The sequence below is a fragment of the Sapajus apella genome, unplaced genomic scaffold, assembly GCF_009761245.1.
Source record: "Sapajus apella isolate SASKATOON/1434 unplaced genomic scaffold, GSC_monkey_1.0 scaffold96, whole genome shotgun sequence".
Classification (NCBI taxonomy): domain Eukaryota; kingdom Metazoa; phylum Chordata; class Mammalia; order Primates; family Cebidae; genus Sapajus; species Sapajus apella.
In genome coordinates, this window is record NW_022437036.1 from 2,280,974 (window position 1) to 2,303,756 (window position 22,783).

Consider the following 22,783-nt stretch of genomic DNA (forward strand, 5'->3'; position numbering starts at 1 on the left):
ATCCCCCTACCCACTCACCCATCCACTTATCCATCCCCCCTACCCACTCACCCATCCACTTATCCATCCCCCTACCCACCCACCTATCCACTTATCCATCCCCCTACCCACTCACCCATCCACTTATCCATCCACCCACCCACCCATCCACTTATCCATCCCACTACCCACCCACCCATCCACTTATCCATCCCCCTACCCACCCACCCATCCACTTATCCACACACCCACCCACCCACCCATCCACTTATCCATCCCCCTACCCACCCACCCATCCACTTATCCATCCCCCTACCCACCCATCTATCCACTTATCCACCCACCCACCCACCCATCCACCATTCCTCCCTCCCTCTTTCTACATTTCCATCTCTCTGTTTTTCTATCCCTTTCTCATTCCCTCCAAGACCAGCCAACCCCAAGCCAAGCCGGCAGCTGATGAGACGGATGAATGAGCCCAGCCAAGGCTGGAAGGGTTTTCCAGCTGAGCCTAGCCCAAATTGCCAATTTGTGGATTTGTGAACTAAATAAATAGAAATAAATTGTGGTTGCTAAGTTTTGGGATCTTTTGTGACACGGCAAACCTCCCAGCATACACCCAAACCCTTCTCATGGCCACAGCACTCCGTAGCCATGGCTGCTAACCCCCTCTGTGGCTTCATCCTGAATCAAGCCCCCCAGCCCCCAGATGTCCCTTCCCATGGGATTCTCTCCAGCCCAGCACGCTCTCAGCTCAGCCTGCTCCTCACCCACAGCTTGTTGCTGGGCTGCACTTTTACGTGTGTTATGTCCTCCCTTGATTGATGTCTGAGTTTTCTGACCGTGCAGCAGGCAGCCTCACCGTGGACACTTCCTTCATTTCTCACCCAAGTTTCTCTTGTTCTTTACAAATCTGATTTTCTTCCCCCTCCCAGGATGGATTTGGAAATCGAAGCTGCTGGGGACTCTCGGCAGCCTCCTTCCTGGGCACGACGTCCCCCTGAGGTGGTGCCCCACTGCCTTCCTACACTGGCCCCCCTCGGCCACCTCTGTCCTGCAAAGTGGGGCCCTCAGGCTGCTCTCAGCTACGTGTGTATTTGGCTGTGGCCACCTGGCATGGCACCCCCAGAAGGACCATACTGGAAAGCAGGAGACTGACACCAGCCAGGGGAGAGGGAGGGATCCGACAGAAGAATGGCACCCCCTCACCCCGAGAGAAACTGCGGTCACAGGCTTGCAAAGTGACACCATTCTCCAAGTCTTCGTTGCTTCTGCTATTGAATCACAGCCAGCTCATGGTAGCCACCCCGGCTGCTGTGTACAGAAAAAAAATGCATTCTTTCCTATGTATTGAAAATAACAGAGACATGTACAGTGTATTGTATGTGTGTGTGCATGTGTATATGTGTTTGTGCACGTGTGTGCATGCCTGTGTGGGCATGTGTGTGCACATGTGTGCATGCCTATTTGGGTGTGTGTAATATGTGCACATGTGTGCATTCTGTTTATGTGCATGTATGTGTGTGTGCACGTGTGCATGCCTGTGTGTATGCATGTTTGTGCATGTGTGTGCATGCCTGTGTGGGCATGTGTGTGTTTATACCCCCGTATGTGTGCACGTCTGCATGCATAGAAACCCACACAGGCATGGATGTGCATGCGTGTTGTGTCTGTGTGTGTGCGGCCAACTGCCACTAGAGGGCAGTTTGGTCTTGATTTTGGGAGGCAGGGCAGGGAGGTCTCCTGGCTGGGTGGGGCAGGAAGCTAGACCCACAGGAAGGGACTCTCCATGGGGACCCCCAGAAGCAGCCAGTGGCCTCCAGTTGGCGGGGGTTCTAAAGCCCAGGCAGGGTCAGCCTGGCACCCCTGGGAGCACTGGGGAGGCGAGGTCAGGCTCCTGACCCCATCACTGTCTCCACCTGCCCCCGCACGAGAGGGTGGTGGGCAGGACCCAGGCATGTACCCACGAGGTGGCCATGGGTGCTCCTGCAGACAGGCCGCCTGGCAGACGTGGCTGGTCTGTATACAGTGGGCCTGGGCTGGCTTGGCCGGAGGTTTTGATGTCTTTATCTAAAAGGCTCACACTGGGCTGCATGTTTTCCCTCAGGTGCATTTCACTCCTGTGAGGCAGGTGAGGGGAGTCCCATGTTAACCACAGGGTAGGGCCCTGCTCTCAGGGGTGTCGGGTGCCTCCTCCCAGAGCCCCAACCAACCTTGCTGTGTGCATGGACCATGTGCAGCCTTCCACAGGCCTGTGTGGCCAAGGGGCATGGTGCCCTCCTGCTTTGTAGAAGATGAAGGCCTGGGACTCCTCAAGGTCAGGGGCTATGAGTGCTCCGGAGGCCAGCAACTGTCCCCTAGGCCTCATGGGACAAACAGATGACCCAGGATTCAGCTCTGGACCAGCGTTCCCTCTCCATGGCTGACGTGTGCAGCCTCTGCTTCCCGTATAACCCTCGATGGAGGTGTCCGGGTGGGCAGAGGGAGCCCTGGACGGGCTGGTTTGCCCTGTTGGATGCCTGCCTGCATCCTGGGTGGGGGCCACCACCCTTCCTGCTTCCGCCAGCTGCAAGGAACATGGCAGACGTCTCTGGAGCCAGCCACACCATCAGCAATGGAGCCGCAATGAATTCATTAAAAAGTGATTTGGCCATTTTCAAGTTCAAGAGGAGGGAAGAAAACCGCAGGGGACCATCCCTGGGGCTTTCGCTCACTTCCCTATAGCTCGGCATGTAAATTTTCCAGAACAGCCATCAATAATGCAGCTGCCGACCTGCCCTAGAAAGGCATCAAAGCTTCCCGAGTCGAGCATGCCCTGCCCATACCCAGCATGGGCCAGCCAGCCACGCAGCCAGTGATGCACTGTGGCCAGAGCCGCGCCTGGAGCTCAGCTCCTGAAGTTCTCCTGGGTGCTGCTCCCACCCCAGCCACCATCTAGGGACGGTCTCATCTGCCAGGCTCCAAGCACGCCTCCCCCACCCGCTCCGGGCTCTCTGCACCCAGAGGCGGTCAGTACGGGGGTGCAAAAGGAGGCCCAAGGCCTGCAGCCAAGGCCGGCAGATGCCCTGCGTCCCTTCCTGCTGAGTGAGCTGCGCCAGGGCCAGCGCAGCGGTGGCTGCTGCTCCGGGAGCTTCTCTAGCCCTTCTCAGGTCAGCGTGGTTCCTGCTGCTTCCTCCTGGACCACACCCTCCCCAAGGGCCTTCCCAGCTGTCACTGCTGGAACCTCCATCCCCTCGGAGGCTGAGAGACGGAGCAGACAGAGGGCCAGGCCCTGCTCTGCGTCCATCCTCAGGCTGCACAGCACCTGGGGTCTCTCCAGGGACGGGGGGCACGAAGATTAGATGCTGTGGGAGGAGTGAGTGCAGGTGCTTCGAGTACTCACAAGTGAAGAGTCACCGCACGGCCTGGCAGCTCCCCTCGTGGGTGTGTATCCAAAAGAGCACAAATCAGGGGTTCTGAAAACGCCCGCACGCCCTCTTTCAAAGCAGCACCATTCACAGCAGCCAAAAGCGCCGAGTGGCCAGGTGACCCTCGAGTGATGCTTGGATAAAGAGAACACTGTTCCGACATGCTGTGGAATATTACTCAGCCATAAAAAGGCAGGAAGTGCAGACACAAGCTGCCATGGTGATGCTCGGTGGAAGAAGCCAGACATGAAACCCCAGGTGTGGAATGAGCCCACTTACAGCGAATGTCCCGAACAGGCAGATCCACAGAAGCAGAAAGAAGACTCGGGGCTGCCAGGGGCTGGGGCAGCTGGGGGAAGGGAGTCAAGGAGGACGGGAGTGAGGGTTCTGGGTGCTGCGAGTGTCCCTGAGGTGAGTCGAGGTGATGGTCGCACAGCTTTGCGGCCACCGAACCCCGCTGAAGTGTGCGGTTAAAGGAGGCACGTGAGCTCCCTCGCCCGGCACAGGCAGGAACGCGCTGTGTTGACCTCAGTCCCCGCTGCCTTGCAGGGCCCCACGGGACTCGGTACCCCATGTCCACTCCAGCGTGGTTCACCGAGCTAGTGGGGTGGGGGCTGCATCTGGCTGGTGGTGGTCCTGGCCAGGCACTGTGCTGGGCCTGCAGGCTGACCCCTGAGCTATCAGAGAAGAGTCCCTCCAGGCTAAAGGGACTTGGGGCCTACCCTGTGCCTAATCCTAGCCCAGGGCTCCAGTTGGGTGTCCCCACCCACCCCTCCCCCTATAGGCTGAGCCCCTCTCCAGGAAGCCTTCCCCGCCCCCACCCCAGGGCTCTCTCCTTCCTCCAGACCTCTCAGCCCTTCAGGGCTGCCGCTGCTCTGGGAGGAGGCACTGCCTGGCGGCACATCCCACCTGTCCAGGTGAGTTTCCCGGGCACCCAGGAGCCAGCAGCAGCTGGCCCCTGAGGTGAGGTGCTCAGCCCTTCCACCTTCGAATGCAGGTGCTTTCTGAGGTTCCCTTGCCTGGGGTGGGGAGGGGCTGAGGATGGAGCCCCTCCTTGAGTGCCCCCAGGCTGTCACTGAGAGGTCAACCTTGCTCAGGGGCATGGCCACATGGCGATCCCCAAACGGTGGCCATCGTCCCTCCCTCCCCACCTTCCTCCTGAACACCCTGCTCACCCCCTTAAACTCGTGGACCACCCACTGCTACTGTCCGTCCCTCACCACCCCTGGCTCTGTGGGCTTTGCCTTCCCTGCCCTTCCTCCTCTAGGACAAGGGGCTGAAACCCCGGGACCTGGCCCCTTAGCCGCCCAGGCTGCTGCACTGAAGGAAGTGTGTCTCGCCCCACCTTCCGCTCGGCTTCCCTTTGCACACCCAGGAAGGTGACGTGCAGCTGCCTCGGCTCGTGTGGGTTTCATGACCCCTTGGGGCCTCCGGCGTCCCTGGCCCTGACTGCATTCCCTGGCGGCCCAGAGCCTCTGCACTGTGCCCACAAACCCGACTCCAGCGGACCTTCCCCTCATACTCTGTAACCAGGTTTGCTTTCTGCTGTGCTGAGCTGGATTAAAGCCAGAGGAAACGCCGGCATTTCCCAGTTCCAGGCAGCAATTCCTCCCTCAATGGCTGCTGGGGGCAGGGGAGGCCACAAAAAAGGCCTCTGCTTCGTCAGTCCACAAAATGCACAGCATGGGGGTGGGGGGGTTGGGGGGATCCTCTCGCTTCTCCCATCTCTCTCTCTCTGTGTCTTTCGTGTTTTCTGCTGGGCACAGAGGGAGGAGGGGCTGTAGGAATGACTGCTGGTGATTGGAAGAACAAGAGGGAGGCCAGCAGGGGAGGTCCCATCAGTCCAGTAGGCACTGAGGCTCCTCCCTGGGCCTCCTTCCTGGGCCTCCTCCCTGGGCCTCCTCCCTGGGCCTCCTCCCCGGGCCTCCTCCCTGGGCCTTCTCCCTGGGCCTTCTCCCTGAGCCTCCTCCCTGGGGCCTCTCCTGACCCCCCACTCCTGGGTCACAGAGGAGAACACTTCCCTCTCGGGGGCTGGGCAGCCGCACCCGACTGTGGAGGGCCATGTGCCTGAGCTCTCCAGGGGCCCCGTGTTTCTGAGCCACGGATTCCAGTGGCTCTTGGAGCCCTTGCCGGCCTGTGGCTACTGTTCTGGGGAAGCTTTTCCCAAACTGGGCACTATTGGCCCTGGGACTGGGTCATTCTCTGCTGTGGGGTGTCCTGGGCCCTGAGGGGTGCTGAGCATTCCTGGCCTCCACCCATGCAATGCTGGTGGCGTCCCCCACCCAGCTGTGACAACCACAGATGCCACCACTTGTCCAGTGTCCCAAGAGGGATGTTACCCTAGGTTGGAAGCACAGCTCTAGGGGAGGAGACCCACAGCAAACAGCAAAGAGTATCACGTCAGCTGGGGACAGAGGCCGTGCAGAAAACACAGCAGGGGAGAGGGACGGGGTGCTCAGTGCACAGATTGAACTGGGCGGCGGGGCAGGGCTGTCTGCCAAGGACACATGTGGCCATCGGGCCGTGGGGATCTCGGGAGGAATGTGGCAGGCCAGGGTAACAGCCTGGGGTGGGAGGTGGACTTGGGGTGCTGGGGGAACAGCCGGTGAGAAGGCCCTGGGGCAGGTGGGGTGGGCGCAGGGGGCAGGGGAATGGGACAGGTTTTGTTCTGACTCTGGGTGAGATCGGAAGCCATGAGGGTTTGAGAATTCGGGAGATGGGATTGGCGTCTGAACAGGATCGCCAGGCTCCTGCGCGCGGATGGAGGAGGGCAGGCACAGAGGCTGGAGAGCAGTGGGGCAGTGGTCTGAGTGGCTTCCGCGGGGTGTGGGGGAGACGGTATTCACAGAAGAGAAGGAAAGGCACCTGCAGGGCCAGCGGGTGAGTTTTTGGACAGATAAGAAGGGATGGGGGGCTGGGGACCCCACACTGCCTGGGGTGCCGGGAAACACTGGGGAATACGCACCCCACCCCCGCAGACACGCTCAGGCATCCTGAGATACGCAGAGCTTTTCCCGTTTCCTTTTCTCACTCTGATAGACCTAGAGGAAGCATCTCTCTACAGCAGGGAAATGGCCGCACTCAGCGGCTCAGGCGCACCCTGGCCCGGGTGGGAACGGGTCGGGGGACTGCAGCTCCCAGCCAGGGGCTTTCCAGCCCTCAGCCCAGGCCTCCCTCAGCCCAGGCCTCCTGGCGCCTCGCAGGAAAGCAGGCCCCGTGACCGAGGATCTGAATCTTAAGAGAATCCAGAAGTTGGGATTTGAATAGAAATCTCCTGCTTCAACACTGGCCAAGTTAAAAAAAGCTGAATAAAAACTGCACCTCGGTGGCGGAAGCCGCCCTTGGGTTTGAGACTGGACCTGCCTGACAAAGGGGCCGCGACGCCGAGGACGCAGGTGAAATATCCCCGCTCCTTCCTCCTGAGTGACCTGCTTTCGCGTCATGGTGCAAACGGCCCACCACGCCGTGCCAATAAAGCCTCATCACAAAGCCAGTCACAGGCTTCTCGGCAACAGGGACGGAGTCCGGCCGCCTCCCGGCAGTGTCTGGCCAAACGAGGCAGCTTAAAAACCGCTGTCCAGAAGGCCAGAGGCCCCTGGCGGAGGTGTGGGCAGGGCCTGGCTCCAACCAGCGCTTGAGGAGGACCCGTCTGGCCTCTTCCACCTCCTGGTGGCTCCAGGCGCCCTTGGCTTCCGGCCTCGTCGTCCGGCCTCTGCCTCGGTCTCCGCGCAGCCCGCCCCCCGCGTGTCACGCCTCCTTCTGCCTCTCTAAGGATGTGGGGTCCACCCCAGTGCAGACGATGTTATCTCCAGATCTCCACATCTGCAAAGGCCCTTTTCCAGACAAGGTCACGCTGCCAGGGCTCAGGGTGTGGACACAGCTTTTCTGGGGACCACGATTCAACCCAGTCAGATGCTGATTGGGCCAGGTCTGTGGCTGGGCCACTGGCCCCCAGGGGGCCTGCACCTCCAGCTGTGATGGGTTCTCACTCCTCCCGCCTCCAGGCCCCCACATGCCTTCCTCTTCCTGCCCTCCGCCTGGCACTGGCCATCCTCAGATGGAGGCAGTGGTCCCTGCTCCAGCCACAACCCCAGCTGCTGGGCCCAGTTCCAGAGGCAGATGGACAGCGGTTGACTAATTGACCACGGGAGGCTCTGAGGAGGGAGCCTGGGCTGCTGCTGCCAGGTGGGGCCGTAACCCTGGCCACGGTTGGCGCTGGGGCCGGCTCACAGGAGTGGCTCACCGGGAAGCTGCACTGGGCAATGGTTTACTTCTTCCGCTGCCACTGCTACCCTCTCCTGTGGCCCGGCCCAGACCCACACCCTGGCACTTTGGTTTTGAAAGGCCACGGCTGGAATGGAGCCTCCTCTCAGAGTCCACGGCCATCTACTCCTCTCCTCCCTCCCCTCCAGCGCAGGTTCCCGGGACACGGAGATTCACCCTGTGTGCACGTGGCCCTGCGGTGGGGAGCCGCTCGGGGGCTACGAGGTCATCCTCCAGTGGCGTCCATGGATGAAGGAGCTGTCCCGACCCTGCTCTGCTGTGCCCCTGCTCCGCGTGGCTGGCACTCATGTCCTGTGGCTGCAGAGCCCTACATGCCGGTGGGTGTAAGGGGCCCTCGGCTTCCTCCCCAGGGAGGGACCTCTTGGTGGGAAGTGTCACCAGTTGGTTGGGGGTCACCTGGGCCATCCTGTGGCTCAGCCCCCTCCTCTGCCATCCAGGTTCCTCCAAGAAACCAGGTCATTAGCACCCCTGTTCCTGCTCTCCTAGGCCCTGGGGCCCTCACTCTGACTCACTGGCACCTCTTCTCACCTTGCTGGGTGGCCGCACCTGCTGCTCTGGCCTTCAGAAACCTTTAGACAGCAGCAGTGGGCACCGGCTCACCTGTGGCCCAACCTTCAGTGTGGGCACTGCCCAATGTGCCTGGGAACCGCATCCTGTTCCCAGGATTTCCTGAGGTTCCCAGGCCGGGCTGAGAGAGGCCTGGGGGCAGGGCTGTGGTTCACCTCGGCCCGGAAGCGGCAGAGGCACGGCTGACGGGTGGTGCCCAGGGAGGCTTCCTGCAAGCCCGAGGGAGTCTGGGGGGTGTTGCCTCTGCCTGTGACACTGAGAACGGAGGATGCCGTGAGGGAGCTGGAGGTCATTTCACCGCAGGGGGGCAGAGGGGGCCGCCAAGGCCCCGGGTCCCTGAGCCGACCATCTGGGCCTGGGCTCCCTGGGCCTGCGCCATCTCATCCTCTCTGGGCTTTTTGGGTTTCTGGCGGCTTGTGGCTGAAATGTCCTGGCTGACTTAGGTGCTCTCCACAGCAACCAGGCAGAAAACACAGGGTCCAAAGCCGGAGTCTGTAAATAAGTGAGGACAGATCCGTGACGGAAGCGGGGGGTGGGAGGGTGTCTGACGCCACCGTGGGCTGTAGCGGTGCTGGGTGGGGTCTGCTGTGTGGTGACAGCTGCCGATCAGAGAAGGTGCGTTTGTCAAAGAGGAGCTTGGGAGCCTCTCGGGGAGTGTCACACACGCCACATGGTACCTGCACTCAGCTTCAAGTGGCGGCCTGGGAGGATGATTTTTTTCTTGCGTTTTGTTGTATTTGATGTTATAAATCTTTGTGATGAGAAAGCACATCCATAGCTGGAAAGGAGGCGAAGTCCACCTCGGGCAGGGCAGGGCGTGGCTGGGGCGCTGGGATCAAGGGTTCCAGGGAGGCCCCGGGCGCCGTGCAGGTGGTGGCCTGTGTCCTGGGGTGACCCGCTGGCCTCGGGTCCTCGGGGCTGCTCAGAGCCCCCCACTCCGGGAAGCCATGTGACCTGGGAGCCAGGCCTCTGCTTTGGAGGGCGGTGCCGTGCTGGGTCCACCTTCTCCTCGCTGCTGTCCTTCCCTCTCTTCTCTTCTCTTGGGAATGGGCTGAGGGGAGATCAGGAAAACTTCAGGGGCACAAACCCCGCCTGAGGTGGGCCGGCGCGGATTTTCTGAATAATATTTTTTTCCTCCGAGATGACACAGCCATATTTGGTGTCTTCAAAACAGGGTTCCATGAGAGAGATTTAAAATCCAGCCAGTGGGAACGCGAACCCTGCCTCCTGCAGGCCACTGCGGCGTCTCCCCAGGCAGACGCCTTGGGTGGGGCTTACGAGAGGCTCGCTGGCCGGGAGAAACGCCTTTTAGAACTTTCTGGTCACTGTTGAACGCCTTCTACTGGAATCTGAATCCTGTGAATACACTAACTGAAGTAGATGGTGGTGAGAACAGCATCCCGGGGCCGCAGAACAAAGCCACGTGATCACTCTCCACTGGAAGACAGCGCCAGGTGGAGCGTCTTGGAGACATTCAGGGAGGTGTGGGCTTTGCTTTCCCCAGAATCCTTTCAGACCAGGAGGTAGTGAATTTGGCCCACCATGTTTGGGAAGAAATTTCAAGCTGATGAAGGTGACTGGGTGATAGTCCTCTTGTGATAGGACCAGGGGGCTGGATCGGGTTTCTAATAACTAAATCAACATCCTCTGGAGCAGCCTGGAAGGGACGCTGAGAGCAATGCTGGCTGGGTCTGATTTCACCGCACGACAATTGGAGTGGCGCTGGCGTCTGTGGAGGCCACTCTCACCTTCAGAACGAAGCTCGGGCAGCACGTCCACCTCCTCATTAGGCCATAAATATTCTAATTAGGAAACAACGCCAGATGAATAGGATTAGCATGTGGGGCATCCTCGGCTGGTACACGAGAGACACTTGAACCGCTCAGGTCTTATTGAAGCCTCTCCTGACGTCTTAATCATGTAGAAGCGCTCAATTTACATAGCTCTGCCTAATTAGACACGGCGGCATGATGTTTGTGGATTTTCTTCTTCCTAAAGATGACTCGCTCTGTCAGACGGTGGCTGGTGCTGAGAAGCATCTCCGGTGCTTCCCCTGAAGACTTTGCTTGTTGCACAAGGGCAGGGGGAGGAATCTTTTTACAGGGAGAGAGAGAGAAAAAGGAACTACTCATGTGCCCTTTTCAGAAGTGGCTGGTGGAGAAATGGCCCCGATGTGTGCTCTTCCCTGAGGCCCAGCTCAGGTCCAGACAGAAATCAGCTACTGGGGCTCAGCAGGCCTGGGCCCAGGGGGCAGCAGCTCTTCGGGGGGAAGGCTGGGCCCGAGGGACTGGGCTGGTGCTCGCTTGGTGGCTGCGCTGCAGCTGGTGGCCCTGGCATGGGTCACTCATGCCCGGCAACAGTGGTCCTGGAGCCACTGTCCTAAAACCTGTGGTTGTTTTATTGTTTGCTGCCGAAAGTCCGAGACCGAGCGGCTTCTGCTGCAAAAGCGGTTCGCTATAAACCATGATTCAGATTTCCCCAGGAGGCTGGTGAAGGAAGAGGAGGGCCGCTCTCAACATAAAGCACAGACCCAGGCAGAACGCAGAGCCCTGGCGAGGGCCGCCCCGGCCCCGGCACACCCCTGTAGGCCTTTGGCAGCTCCCACCACTTCTATCCCGAGGCAAAGGCGAAAAGGTGGGAGAGGGTGTGTGCAAGGCGGGAGGCAGGGCCTGGAATGGCTGAGGGGCAGCGTGGGGTGGACAGTGCCAGGCCCTGCGTCTCCTCCAGCCAAGTGGGCACTAATTCAGAGGTCACCCACGACTCCGACACCATACCATAAACTGCTGAGGAGACTGGCCCCAGGGGATGACCTCTCCGAGTCTGGGGAGGGAATCCTGCCTCAATGTCCCCACTGGGAGGGGCTGCAGAAGGCGTGGCGCCAGGCAGTGGCTGAGGGGACATGGCTGCTACGTGCTGGAGGCAGCTTCTTTAATGGAAGCCCTCGAGCTGGTACCTTTAGAAGGGGAAAGAGACTCATTTGCAGAAAGAAAATAATGTGGAAAAGACATGGACATCCTTGGTTCGGCTCATGAAGAGCCCTCAGGGCACCCAACACTCTGTAACCAGCTGCAGCCCACGGTCAGGTGCCCCAATGCAGCCAGCTGCAGCCCACAGCCAGGTGCCCCAATGCAGCCAGCTGCAGCCCACACCCAGGTCTGTCTCAGATTCAAGATCTGCAGCCAGCTGCCAGCCAAGGCCCTGTGTGGAACCTGGGAGGGGGCAGCTCAGGGACCTCGGCATTCCTAGGCTTGAGCTCAGTGTGGAAGGGGCAGTGGGAACAGAACGTGGGCGGGGTTCTGCTGCCAGCATGTGCTGCCCATGACAGTCTTGTGTTTATCATGGCTGGGAATGAGGACGTCATGGCCACGGTGGGTTTGGAGCCTTGCCCCAGCTGCCCCAGGCCTGCAGCTCAGCTCCCGGCTGCTCATACAGGCCAGGGCCTGTTGTCCTCTCTGGGGCGACCATGTCCATCTGTGTCCATGCAGGCCTCCCTCTGGAGCCCCTGTGCCTAGCTGGTTCCTGGTGATGACCCTGTCACAGCCTGCTTGGGGCTGGGCCTCATTTGGTTTATACCACATCCCCTGCCTGGGGGTCTGAGGAAGGCCAGGGGTCCTCCCAGCCAAAGACACATTGCCACACAGTGACACACAGTGACACACAGACGCACCACAAGCACTTTCCAGATGCCATGGCCCCAAAGTCCATCCCCGTGACAAGCCCCTGGACCACGGTTCTGCTGTCCCTCAACAGTACCCATCCACATGGGGGTCCCAGACTTCACTGCATCAACCAGCTTGTCTCACATGCACGAGACAGAACCAGGAGAGAGAAATACATCTTCTTGGAATCGAATGTTAGCAGCTGAAGGATCATCAAGGAAGGTAAACACGCATCTGCATTCCAACGAGCCCTGGCGGAGGCAGCCTCAGGACCACCCTCTCCAGCACGCTGCACCCGAGACGCAGGAGACGGGGCCTCCCGTGGATGGAGGCCGGCCGTTCACATCCCCAGGCACACAGAGTGGAGAGCGCCCGTGTCTGCACCTCCAGCGCCTCCTCACGCCCCTCAATCTCCATCAATCTCTGTCTGTCAACCACACCTCTAATGGCTTTTAAATGAGCATTTTATTTGGAATGTTTTGCAGGCCACACTGAAGCTGCCAATAGCAGGGGGTGCCGCTCTGCGTCTGCTGGGGGCCTGGGGGGCAGGCTGGCCTTGCCTCGCCTTAGCGTCTGGCCTGGACAGGGGTCCAGCAGCTGGGTCGGCCTCACTGCGGACTGGCCAGTGGGTGGGGAGACCTCTGGGTGGTTGGGACTGCCGGTCCTCCCTTGGCCTAGCTACCATATCTGTGGGGGGAGGGGGAGCTGAGCCCAGGAGGCTGGGCACTTTGCCTATCATGGGCCTTGGCATGCCCACAGGGATGCCCACCCCAGGCAGGCTAGGGGGTGTCCCTCTTGTGGGGTGTACCAGGCCAGCTGGGGGAACCCCAGGGCGTTGTGGGCTCTGTGGCGCTCTGGTGCCTCCCAGGGTCAGAGCTGGCACTCACACTGACTGCCGGGGCCTTATAAGATTTTCAGCTATGAAGGTGGATCCACAGATGTGGCCTATATATATTTTCAGCCTGGAAAATAACAGATACTCTTTCCTACAACATCAATTACAAAGTCCCCCAGCCCTCCCAGCCAGCCCCTCTGCAGCGGGAAAGCTTTAGCCGGATGTCTCTTTATCTGCAGGCGCTGCTGCTGAAGGAGACCAGATGGCCCTGATGCCACGGGGAGCCCCTCGACCCCCATCGGAAACCAGAGGGAGTGCGGTCGGACGCGAAACTCGTGCAGGTTGGAGCGGGCGGCCTATGGTTCCCTTTACATGCCCAGCTTATCACTATAATACGAAACCCCTGTCCTAAGAGAAGACTGCCGCCATGTAGGACACGTGATGAATGAAGCGCTGTGCTCTTGGACTGCGTCTGCGCGGCTGGAACCCTCCTCGCGCCTGCACGTCTCCCCTGCAGGCACCCAACCCCATGAAACTCCCACACCTCTCCCTTCCCAGGGAGAAGGTGCCTCAAGGCATGAGCTCCTTCCCGGTTCTCAATAGAACGGCTGCCTCTCCCATTGGACGTTCTTCCTTCGTGACCGATATGAAGCAGGGAGAGGACGGTTTCCCGGGGCCAGCACTCATGCAGCCATGCGCCCGCACGGGGACTCCCTGAGCATCCCCACTGCGCTTTCTGCCCCTGTGCTTTCCCCGTTACAGACCAGGAGCTGACGGCTTGCAGACGGCACAGCCCATGGGCTCTGGGTAAGCCCTGCCCGGCTTCTGCCAGGGGCCATCCCGGAGGTGCTGGTGCCCATGGGCCTGACCCTTGCTCTGCCGTCCTGCTCTCCCCTTGGACACAGCGACAGCCGCCCATCCCATCTGTATCTCTGGAGCATTGTGTGTGAGAGTGTGCAGGAGTGTGAGTGTGTGGGAGTGTCAGTGTGTAGGAGTGTGTGTGTGTGAGTGTGTAGGGGTGTGTGTGGAGTGTGTGTGGGAGTGTCAGTGTGTAGGTGTGTGTGTGCAGGTGTGTGTGTGGGAGTCTGTGTAGGGGTGTGTGTGTGTGCAGGAGTGTGTGTGTGGGAGTGTGTGTAGATGTGTGTGAAGGAGTGTGTGTGTGGGAGTGTCAGTGTGTAGGGGTGTGTGTGTAGGAGTGTGTGTGGGGGAGTGTCAGTGTGTAGGTGTGTGTGTGTGCAGGTGTGTGTGTGTGAATCTGTGTAGGGGTATGTGTGTGTATGCAGGAGTGTGTGTGTGGGAGTGTGTGTAGATGTGTGTGAAGGAGTGTGTGTGTGGGAGTGTCAGTGTGTAGGTGTGTGTGTGCAGGAATATGTGTGTGGGAGTGTCAGTGTGTAGGGGTGTGTGCAGGAGTGTGTGTGTGGGAGTGTCAGTGTGTAGGGGTGTGTGTGTGTGGAGTGTGTGTGGGGGAGTGTCAGTGTGTAGGCGTGTGTGTGTGTGCAGGTGTGTGTGTGAGAGTGTGTAGGGGTATGTGTTGTGTGCAGGAGTGTGTGTGTGGGAGTGTCAGTGTGTAGGGGTGTGTGTGTGGAGTGTGTGGGAGTGTCAGTGTGTAGGTGTGTGTGTGCAGGAGTGTGTGTGGGAGTGTCAGTGTGTAGGTGTGTGTGTGCAGGTGTGTGTGTGGAAGTGTGTGTGTGGGAGTGTCAGTATGTAGGAGTGTGTGTGTGCAGGAGTGTGTGTGTGTCAGTGTGTAGGAGTGTGTATGTGTGCAGGAGTGTGAGTGTGTGGGAGTGTGTCAGTGTGTCTGTCAGGGAGTGTCAGTGTGTGGGAGTGTGTGTGAATGTGGGAGTGTGTGTGTGCAAAATGTGTGAATGTGTCTCAGTGTGTGGGAGTGTGTGTGTGCAGGAGTGTGTGAGTGTGTGGGAGTGTGTGTGTGAATGGAGTGTGTGGGCAAGGGCTTACACACACGCACCCCGGTCAGACCTCCTGCTCTGCCAAAGCTGTGGAAACACCTGGGAGAGGTGCCAGCCTGTTGAAACGTGTTTCTCACGGGTGTGTAGGGGGCACACGGGGGCTGCCCTCTCTCCCCAGGGCAGGTGGGGACCCCAGGCTACAGAGGAGATGGGGGACAGTGTCTGGTTCCTCACATCTGCGTGGGCCTCGCTGACAGCCCTCCTGACCTGGTCATGGCCGTGGGATCACCTCTCCAGCTGAATGGCAGAGCCAGGGCTGGGCAGCTCCTCTGCAGAGCCTTCTCTGAGCGGAGTGGGCACTCGTTCATGGCCACTGGAGGGCGGCAGGGCCTCCATGGACCCTGCAGTCCTGGGGTGAAGGTGCTGGGACTGACCGCAGCTCATCTGGAGCCCTGCCCATTGGCCGACACCACTCTAAGAATGTTTGTGTAAATCCTGCATTGAAAATCCCAGCCTGTGCCGACCGTGCCAGCCCTCACCCCATCTCTGATCCTCGGAGCCCGAGGCTGTCATCATCCTCCCATCTCACAGATGAAAGGCACCGCAGCTGGGGCTGACAATGCTCTCTGTCTGTGCTCACCCGGGGGTCCGCCTGGCCTTTCCCCCAAGTCACACGGCTGCTGAGAGTTACCTCCCACGTGGCGTCTCTGCCCCCATGTGTTACCCTGAGCACCACCCCGTTACAATTCAGGAATTCCCAAGAAAACCCCTTTGTGTTCTAATTTGAAAGGCAGAGATAAAGACCCCACAGGTGCGTCCTGGCTCCTGGAGCCAACGTGGAGACGGAAGGCACTGGGGCGCCCACAGCCCCAAACCTGGAAGGAGAACTTGCTACTTCCTTGTCAGCCCCAGCCCCAAAAATGTCATCAGCAAGTCCCGGTGACAGGTTAGCAGCCCCAGCTTGAGGCAGGGTACCCTCACAACCCAGCACCTCCAGAGCTCGAGGGCCGTGACGCACTCAGAAGCTGCTGACTCGGAGCAGGAGAGCTGAGGCCAGCAAGACGGAGGCCCTGCCAGAAAGAGGTGCTGCGGCTTCTGGTGATGAGCCTCCCGCGGGCAGGTCCCTGCTGGCCCTGGGCCCAGTGAGGTGGCTGTATGGCTCCCGGGAGCCAAACGCCTTAGAGGATAAATTGCACCTGGAATGATGCTGGCCTCTGTGGTCACAGTGCAAGCAGGCCAGACAGTGAGGCCTGGGGGTGGGAGGAGGGAGGCGAAGCCCTGTCCTGGGCGCCTGGGAACTCAAGGTGCCGCTGGTGGGGTGCTGTTGGTGCCTGGAGCTGGTGGCGAATCTTCAGGGACACACAGCCCAGTCCTGGAGTGGCCCCTGCACTTGGCGGGTTTCAGAGCAGTAGCAGACCCCCGGCCTCACCTCTGCCCAGGGCCTCCCTCTGGGGTCTGTCTCTGAGTGGGGTGGGCGCCTGAGACAGTGGGGCGGAGGGAGGCCTCTGTCACAAAGCCTGTGGAGCCACAGGACAGTGCAGGAGCGGGCAGTGGATGGAACCCAGCACCCACCAGCGGCCCAAACGTTTGGCTGTGATGCTTTCGGGCTGTGTGAGGTGTTGCTGCTCTGTGCCCCCTTTGTCACAGCCAGGCCGCTGCAGCCTGGGGTGCGTTGGGTGGGCCTCCTCTAAGGTGCCAGGCCCAGAAGGGGTGGGTTTCAAGGCAGGCGTGTGTGTTTAGGTCCTGAGAGGGGCCATCAGAGCACCCCACACCCGAGTACCGCTGTGGCTGGACCTGGAGACCCAGGGGCCGGTCCCTGCTTTTCTGAGCCCTCCACACGTGGCTGCACTTGCCAGCAGGGCCTGTCCTGGAAATCTCACAAGGACTCGCCCGTAGCAGCTGGTGGTGAGAGCTCTGGAGCCTGCTTTGCCAAATATCTCCCATGGAAAGAGAGAGACCTGGGGGAGGCTTCGGATCACCCCCGACTGCGCCACTGGAGAGCCTCCAGCAGCTCCCGTGTGTGTCCTGGGGGAACCAGGAGCTCACCGCCGGCATGCAGACCCCTTCCCGCCTCACCTCTCGGTCCAGGCCAGCCGCCACCGTGACAATGTCTCCGGTCTCGCTGTTGATGGTGAACATGTTCTGGGACGGGCTCTGCGGGGTCTGTGTCAATATCCGGTACCGCACCATCCCGTTGGCCGTGGTGCTGTCGTCAGCATCGTTGGCCGTGACGGTCATCACGTAGGTGCCTGGAACAGAGACAGCAGCTCAGATGGAGACGGCCTGCCACACAGGCTGCTGCCCCCGTGCACACCCGGGCAAAGCCCCCTCGGCGGCAGAGCTGTCTGCGAATCTGGTGTAGTGGGGCCCCCTTCCTCTGTGCCCAGAGCTGGTGTTAGTGCACCTGCCACCTCTGCCATGCAGGATTGGAGATCACCCCCTTGTAGAGTCACGGGGCTCTAGAATCTGTGCATGATTGCTGCAGGGCTCTGAGTATTCGAGCTTCTAGAACCTTCTTCTAGAGCTCAAGGTTCCTTTGAGGTCATCTGCTCTGACCTCTTCCTTTCTCAGCTGGGGAAAGACTGGGCCCCAGAGAAGGAAGGACTTCTTAAGCTTCCAGAGCACAGGACAGCAGACCAGGCCTGGGGCCAGGCAGCCTGAGGCCCCCACAGTTGGTCATTCACAAGGCATCTCCAGTCCCGCGCGGGGCCCAGCGTGGCTGGGCTTAAAGGGAGGGACTCAGAGGCACTGCAGCAGGACCTGGCATGGGTCTGGGCACACAGAAGCTGTATAATAAACACCTGCAGAGCATACAGTGGCAAACAAACCAATCAGGGACCCCTGAGCAGGGAGGCTGTGTGTATGGGACACAGGCAGATGGAGTGCGTCTGGTGAGCCATGGGATCGGGGGCCGTCTGCATTTCAGAGCCGAGGTGGACCCGAACGGGCTGGGTGAGCTGCCCATGCGCTCCCTCAGCTCTATGCCTGTTACCCCATGTGCACATGGGGGCTGAGGTCTGTCGTGAACACTGTAGGGCCCAGTGCCCACTTTCTGAGAAGGACACTTGGCTTTCCTTTGGCCGCGCAGCCTTTCCTGCCTTGGGGAGGGATTGGATCAGCACATCCCAGCCCTTCCCAGGTGTGAGGGTGAACCTCTGTTGGGGGCAGAGGTGAGGGGGGGCTGCAGTCGCTGATTACTGAGCACCCACTGTGCTAGCGCTGTGCCGGTGGCGGCCCTGCCCCTCAGCTCCTAACTGCTGTCTCCTGACGCTGGCGTGGTAGACGCTCCCACCTGGAAGTCCTGGGGCTGGACTCTGGCCGCCATGTTCTGGGGTTCCTGTCGGGGCTCTGCACACGTGTCTGCTCCACCCTGGTGGCTGCCTGAGATGCCCAGAACCTGGGAGCTCCGGTACCCAGGGCCCTGCCGCGTTCATGCTCAGAGGAGAGCTGCTGCCGCCCTGCTGGGCCCCGGGGATGGTGTGGCCTCTGCCCGCGCGGCGCCTCCCCTGGCTGATGGGGCTGCCGGTCCTGCGGGGGTCCCAGAGAGACCAGAGGTGCTTGTTCCTGTGTGTGTGAGATGAAGGACTCTCGCCACGCCAGCCCTGGGATCTTGCACAATCTGTTCTGTGTCTGGAATGTTCTTCCCCCTCCTCCACCTGGCCACCTCCTCCTCCCCAAAGCCCCTTCCTGGCCCTGCAGACTGAGTCATGAGGCCCTGTGCATCCTCATCTATCCTGCACTGGAATAGCTGTGAGTCTGCTTAATGCCTGTGTCCTCTGTGGGATCACAGCTGCCACAAGGGTGGGGCTGGGTCCGTGCTGTCCCTACAGCTTGGCACACAGATGCCCTGCTGGACTTTTGCCAACTGTGCCAGACACCCAGGGTGTGGGGTGGCCTTATGCTCAGGACGCAGGGTCTGCAAGGAGCCCGAAGCTACTTCTTATTTCCAGGACCCCAGAGCAGGCAGGGAGCATTCTCCCTCCACCCCTCTCCCACCTCACCCTCTCTCTGCAGCCTGGCAGGGAAGACCCCAAATCTGGCCTTCCACCAGGCAGGACAAGCCCAGGTGGGATGCAGGGGCCCTCGGGTGTGTCTGCTAGGAATGTGCTTCAGCGTTCAGCTTCTGCTGAAAGAATGCGAGATTCTCAAAGCAGACATGTTTTGTGAAAACACGGAAGAGCAAGCAGAGGCAGGGGGGTGTCTCTTTAGAGGGCACGGTCTCCATCTCCTCCTCCGCAGTCGGGACCATGCTGGGGGGCGAGGATCATCGGGGCAGGGTCCCCAGTTCCAGAGGCTGATGGTCACCAGGTCGCGGCCCCTCCCCCACACTCGCTTACTGCATACATACATGCATTTTACTGAACTGTAATTCACACCCCATACAGGTTGTACTTTAAAGTGCTCAACTCAGTGGCCTTTTTTCAATAGTATATTGACAAAGTTGTGCAGCTACCACCGGCATCGAATTCCAGGACATTTTCATCATTCCGAAAACAAATCCATCCCCGCCCGTCCGCAGTCACTCCTCCTTCTGCTTCTCCAGACACTGGCAACCATTCATCCACGTCCTGTCTCCATGGATTGGCCTCTTCTGAACACTTCATGTAAATGGAATCATACAATATGTGGCCTTTTGTGTCTGGCTTTTTAGAGTTAACCTAATGTTTTCATGGTTCATTCCTTTTCATGGCTGAATAATATTTCATTGTTTTATAGTCACTCTACGATTAGTGACTAAGCAGTTGCTATGTGCCAGACATCGTGTGCTGTGCTTACGTACAGCAGTGAGAGCAATCAGACACGCACGGTGCCTACTCCTTAAGTGTTGGTGAGGGAGACGAAACACACCGGTAAATAAGGTAAAACTGTCGGCGGTGATGAATGCTTTGCGGGAATACGATATGCATGCACAGACTGCTACGGAGGGGAGCTGCTGAGAGGCCAACGGCAGAGGAAGCGGAAGGGCCTCTCAGAGGTGAGGGAGTGAGGCAAGAAGGACTCGGCAGAGGGGCGGAGGCCCGGGCAGGGAAGAACTCTGCAGGTTTGAGGAACAAAGAGGGGAAGGAGCGTGTGACGGGGTGAGGGGTGAGGCGTGGGCTCGGCCCATGGTGAGGACTGTGGACTTTCTTCTAAGATCACAGGGAAGCCAGTTCTGTGTTTTCATTGGGAAGTGAGGTGCGCAGTTATCACTGTTAAGACCTGCATAGAAAATAGACCGTGGGTAGTCAGGAGTCCCGGGAGGCGGGGGTGGAGAAGGCGGTGGCGCATTCATTCACTGGATTTTTAGACAATTTGGTTGTGATCAGACCAAGAAGATGTTGCAAGCAGGGACCATCCACTAAGATACTGGCTCCTTCACTCAACACATCTTTGTTAAGTGTCTTCCAGGGAACACATTGAGAGCTTGTGTTTTTTTAAAGGCCGTAAGAAAAAGCATCTCCAAATAGACCTGCTTTACTTCACGAGATGGATACCTTTCCAAAGAGTTGTGTATAAACCCAACTTTAATGAATGTAATTATCAACAGAATTTCCCCAGAGTCACTAGTTATTTAAAAGAAACCCAGGAAATCCCGTTTTTAGAAAATGGTGGACAATGTCGTTTTAAACTAATATTCCTCCCAAGGAAAACTAGAAAAGCTGGACAAAGTAGACCTAAAACATCTGCGTGAAAGCACCAGCGACCTACCACGTGCCAGAATGTGTGGGACCGATGAAAGGGGAGCCCGGCACCTGGGCCATCTTTTGTCTTAGGGCATTTGCGGCTTCTAAAACTGGCTATGGCCATGCTGAAGGGCTTTCAACAGATTTACGGGCATGGGAGTCAAACACTGGGCTGAGGGCCTGTCAAAGAGGAAGCATCCTGGTCTGCCCTGTAGCCCAGCAGAATTAGATTCTGGTGGGAGTTGCACAACTTTGTGAACATACTAAAAAAACCATGGAATTGAGCACTAAAGAGCAGTCTGTATGGTATGTGAATTATAGTTCAACAAAATACATGTATTTATGCAGTAAGCAAATGGGTGGGAGGGGCTGCAACCTGGTGACCATCAGCCTCTGGAACTGGGGACCCTATCCTGATGATCCTTGCCCCCCTCATGGTGTCCCCACTGCTTTAGAGCACAACAAGCCTGGTCCCAACCCTACTTCCCTCTGCAGATGAGGAGATGGAGCCTACACCCTCTAAAGAGACGTCCCCCTGCCTCTGTGCTGGCTTTCCTCTGTATTTTCCTAAGAGGAAAACCTTAAAGTGCAGCAGCCTAGGAGTGAGGGTGAACTGGGAAGAAACAGCCCTAACAGAGCACAGAGCTAATTACAGTACCTTAGGTTATGGTTGTCTGTGATTGTTAGTGTCTCCTACTAGCAGCAAAAAGAAATTGTTCATGGAGAGAGATGACATCCCACATAGCCTCCAATGATCTCTACAGTTCTTCATACACCATGGACTGCGTTGGATTAACTAGGCATACAAGGAGACAAAACCTGACTGAAAGCAACAGACACTAAACAGACCCAGAGGAGAGTCAGATCACAGAGTAAACAGAGGCTGACTGAAAAAACAAAAAGACCTTAGTTTAATACGTTTGAGGCATTAAAGGGTCACAGATAGAAAATTTTGTCAGAGGACTAGATATTACTCAAAAAATAGAATGAGAAAGCTCTCTTTGGAAAATAGCTGAGATTAAGAACTTAGATTAATAGTAGATTAATATGATTAAACAGAGAGTGAATGAATTGGAAGATATAGCAGAAGACATTGTCCAGACCAAAGCAATACAGCATAGGGCTAGGGAACCCATGAGGCTTTGAGGGGTTCATCAGATGTGGAATTGGAGTCCAGAGGGACCAATGGGAAAGAAAAAACAGGAGCAACATCTGAAGAGAAAATAGTTTGGAAAGTTTCCAAAACCAGTAAAAAATATCAAGCCACAGCCTCAAGAAACACTGTGAGCCCTGAGCATGATAAATAAAAAAAAAAATTCACAGCCAGTCACGTCACAGGAAAACCGCTAAAAGCCAAAGCCAAGGGTACAAATTCTTAAGCAACTAGAGATTTTTCAGTGGGCATAAAACTTTCAGTGTAGCAATGAGACTACCTCAAGCTGACTTCTCAATAGGAATGATGGAAGCTGGAAAACAATGGAATACAAGGAATTCACGAAGAACCTGGAGTTCATTATTCAGTGAAAAAAACTTTCTAAAATAAAAGTGAAACACAGATACATTTAGATAAAACAAAAAAATTTCGTCTGGAGACCCGCACTAAAGGAAATACTAAGGTGTTTTTCAGGAAGAAGAAACTGATTCTAGAGGGCACCTTGGAAATGCAGAAAGATATGAGAAGCTCCGTCTGTCTCTCATATGTACACACACACACACACACACACACACACACACTCACAGCTCCTGTATATATATATATATATGTGTGGACGGCTCGTGTATGAGGCTTTGCTGCTCACACGTTCTCTGTCACAGCTCCTCAACCCTGCACAGAAGCAGCCTGAGGGGATACGTCCAGCAACGGGCACGACTGCGTTCCCATCAAACCATTCACAGCAGCAGGTGCTGGCCTGGGTTTGGCTGGTGGTTTGCTGACCCCTGCTGTACACTCTCTGTTTTTGAATTTCAGGGACAATGTTGGTTTTTAAAAATACAGAGGAACCAATATAGGGTTGCCAACTTCTAGTTCTACCAAGGGAAGACTTTAAAGTATACATCTAGCTCAAATGTTTCATGAAAGGAAAATAGTATTTGCCACCAAAATCATAGGAAAGTCATAGTCTCAGAATAAAGGTCAGTCCTGCATTCAATAAATTGAGCTCCTTGAAGGCACTTGACAGGTCTAGAGGCTTTGTGTGTCCACCTCAGCCTGTGAGCTGCAGGTGCCATGGCTGAGGGTTCAGCGTGGTGGGGACACCTGCCCAGCATGGAGGGACACCTGCCTGGCATGGAGGGACACCCGCCCAGTGTGAAGGGGACACCCAGCCAGCATGGAGGGACACCCGCCTGGTTTGCCTTAGGGCTGACAACAGCAGGGTTATGGCCCATTGTGGGTTTGGGAGCTGAGGCACTGGTCCTTCCCCCCATCGCCTATGACCCTGCATACTGTGGGGCTGTCTGGGTCCCCCCCTGCCAGGCTGTC

At 57.8% G+C, this 22,783-nt stretch overlaps 1 protein-coding gene across 1 annotated transcript in view; it reads right to left on the minus strand.

Moving 5' to 3' along the window:
* Nucleotides 1–22,783, minus strand: part of CDH4 (cadherin 4) — a 646,426-nt gene that overhangs the window by 45,240 nt on the left and 578,403 nt on the right. The window contains exon 7 of the mRNA XM_032257128.1: nucleotides 16,715–16,887. Within this exon, the coding sequence (XP_032113019.1) occupies nucleotides 16,715–16,887 (173 nt within the window). The remainder of the gene's footprint in view (nucleotides 1–16,714; nucleotides 16,888–22,783) is intronic.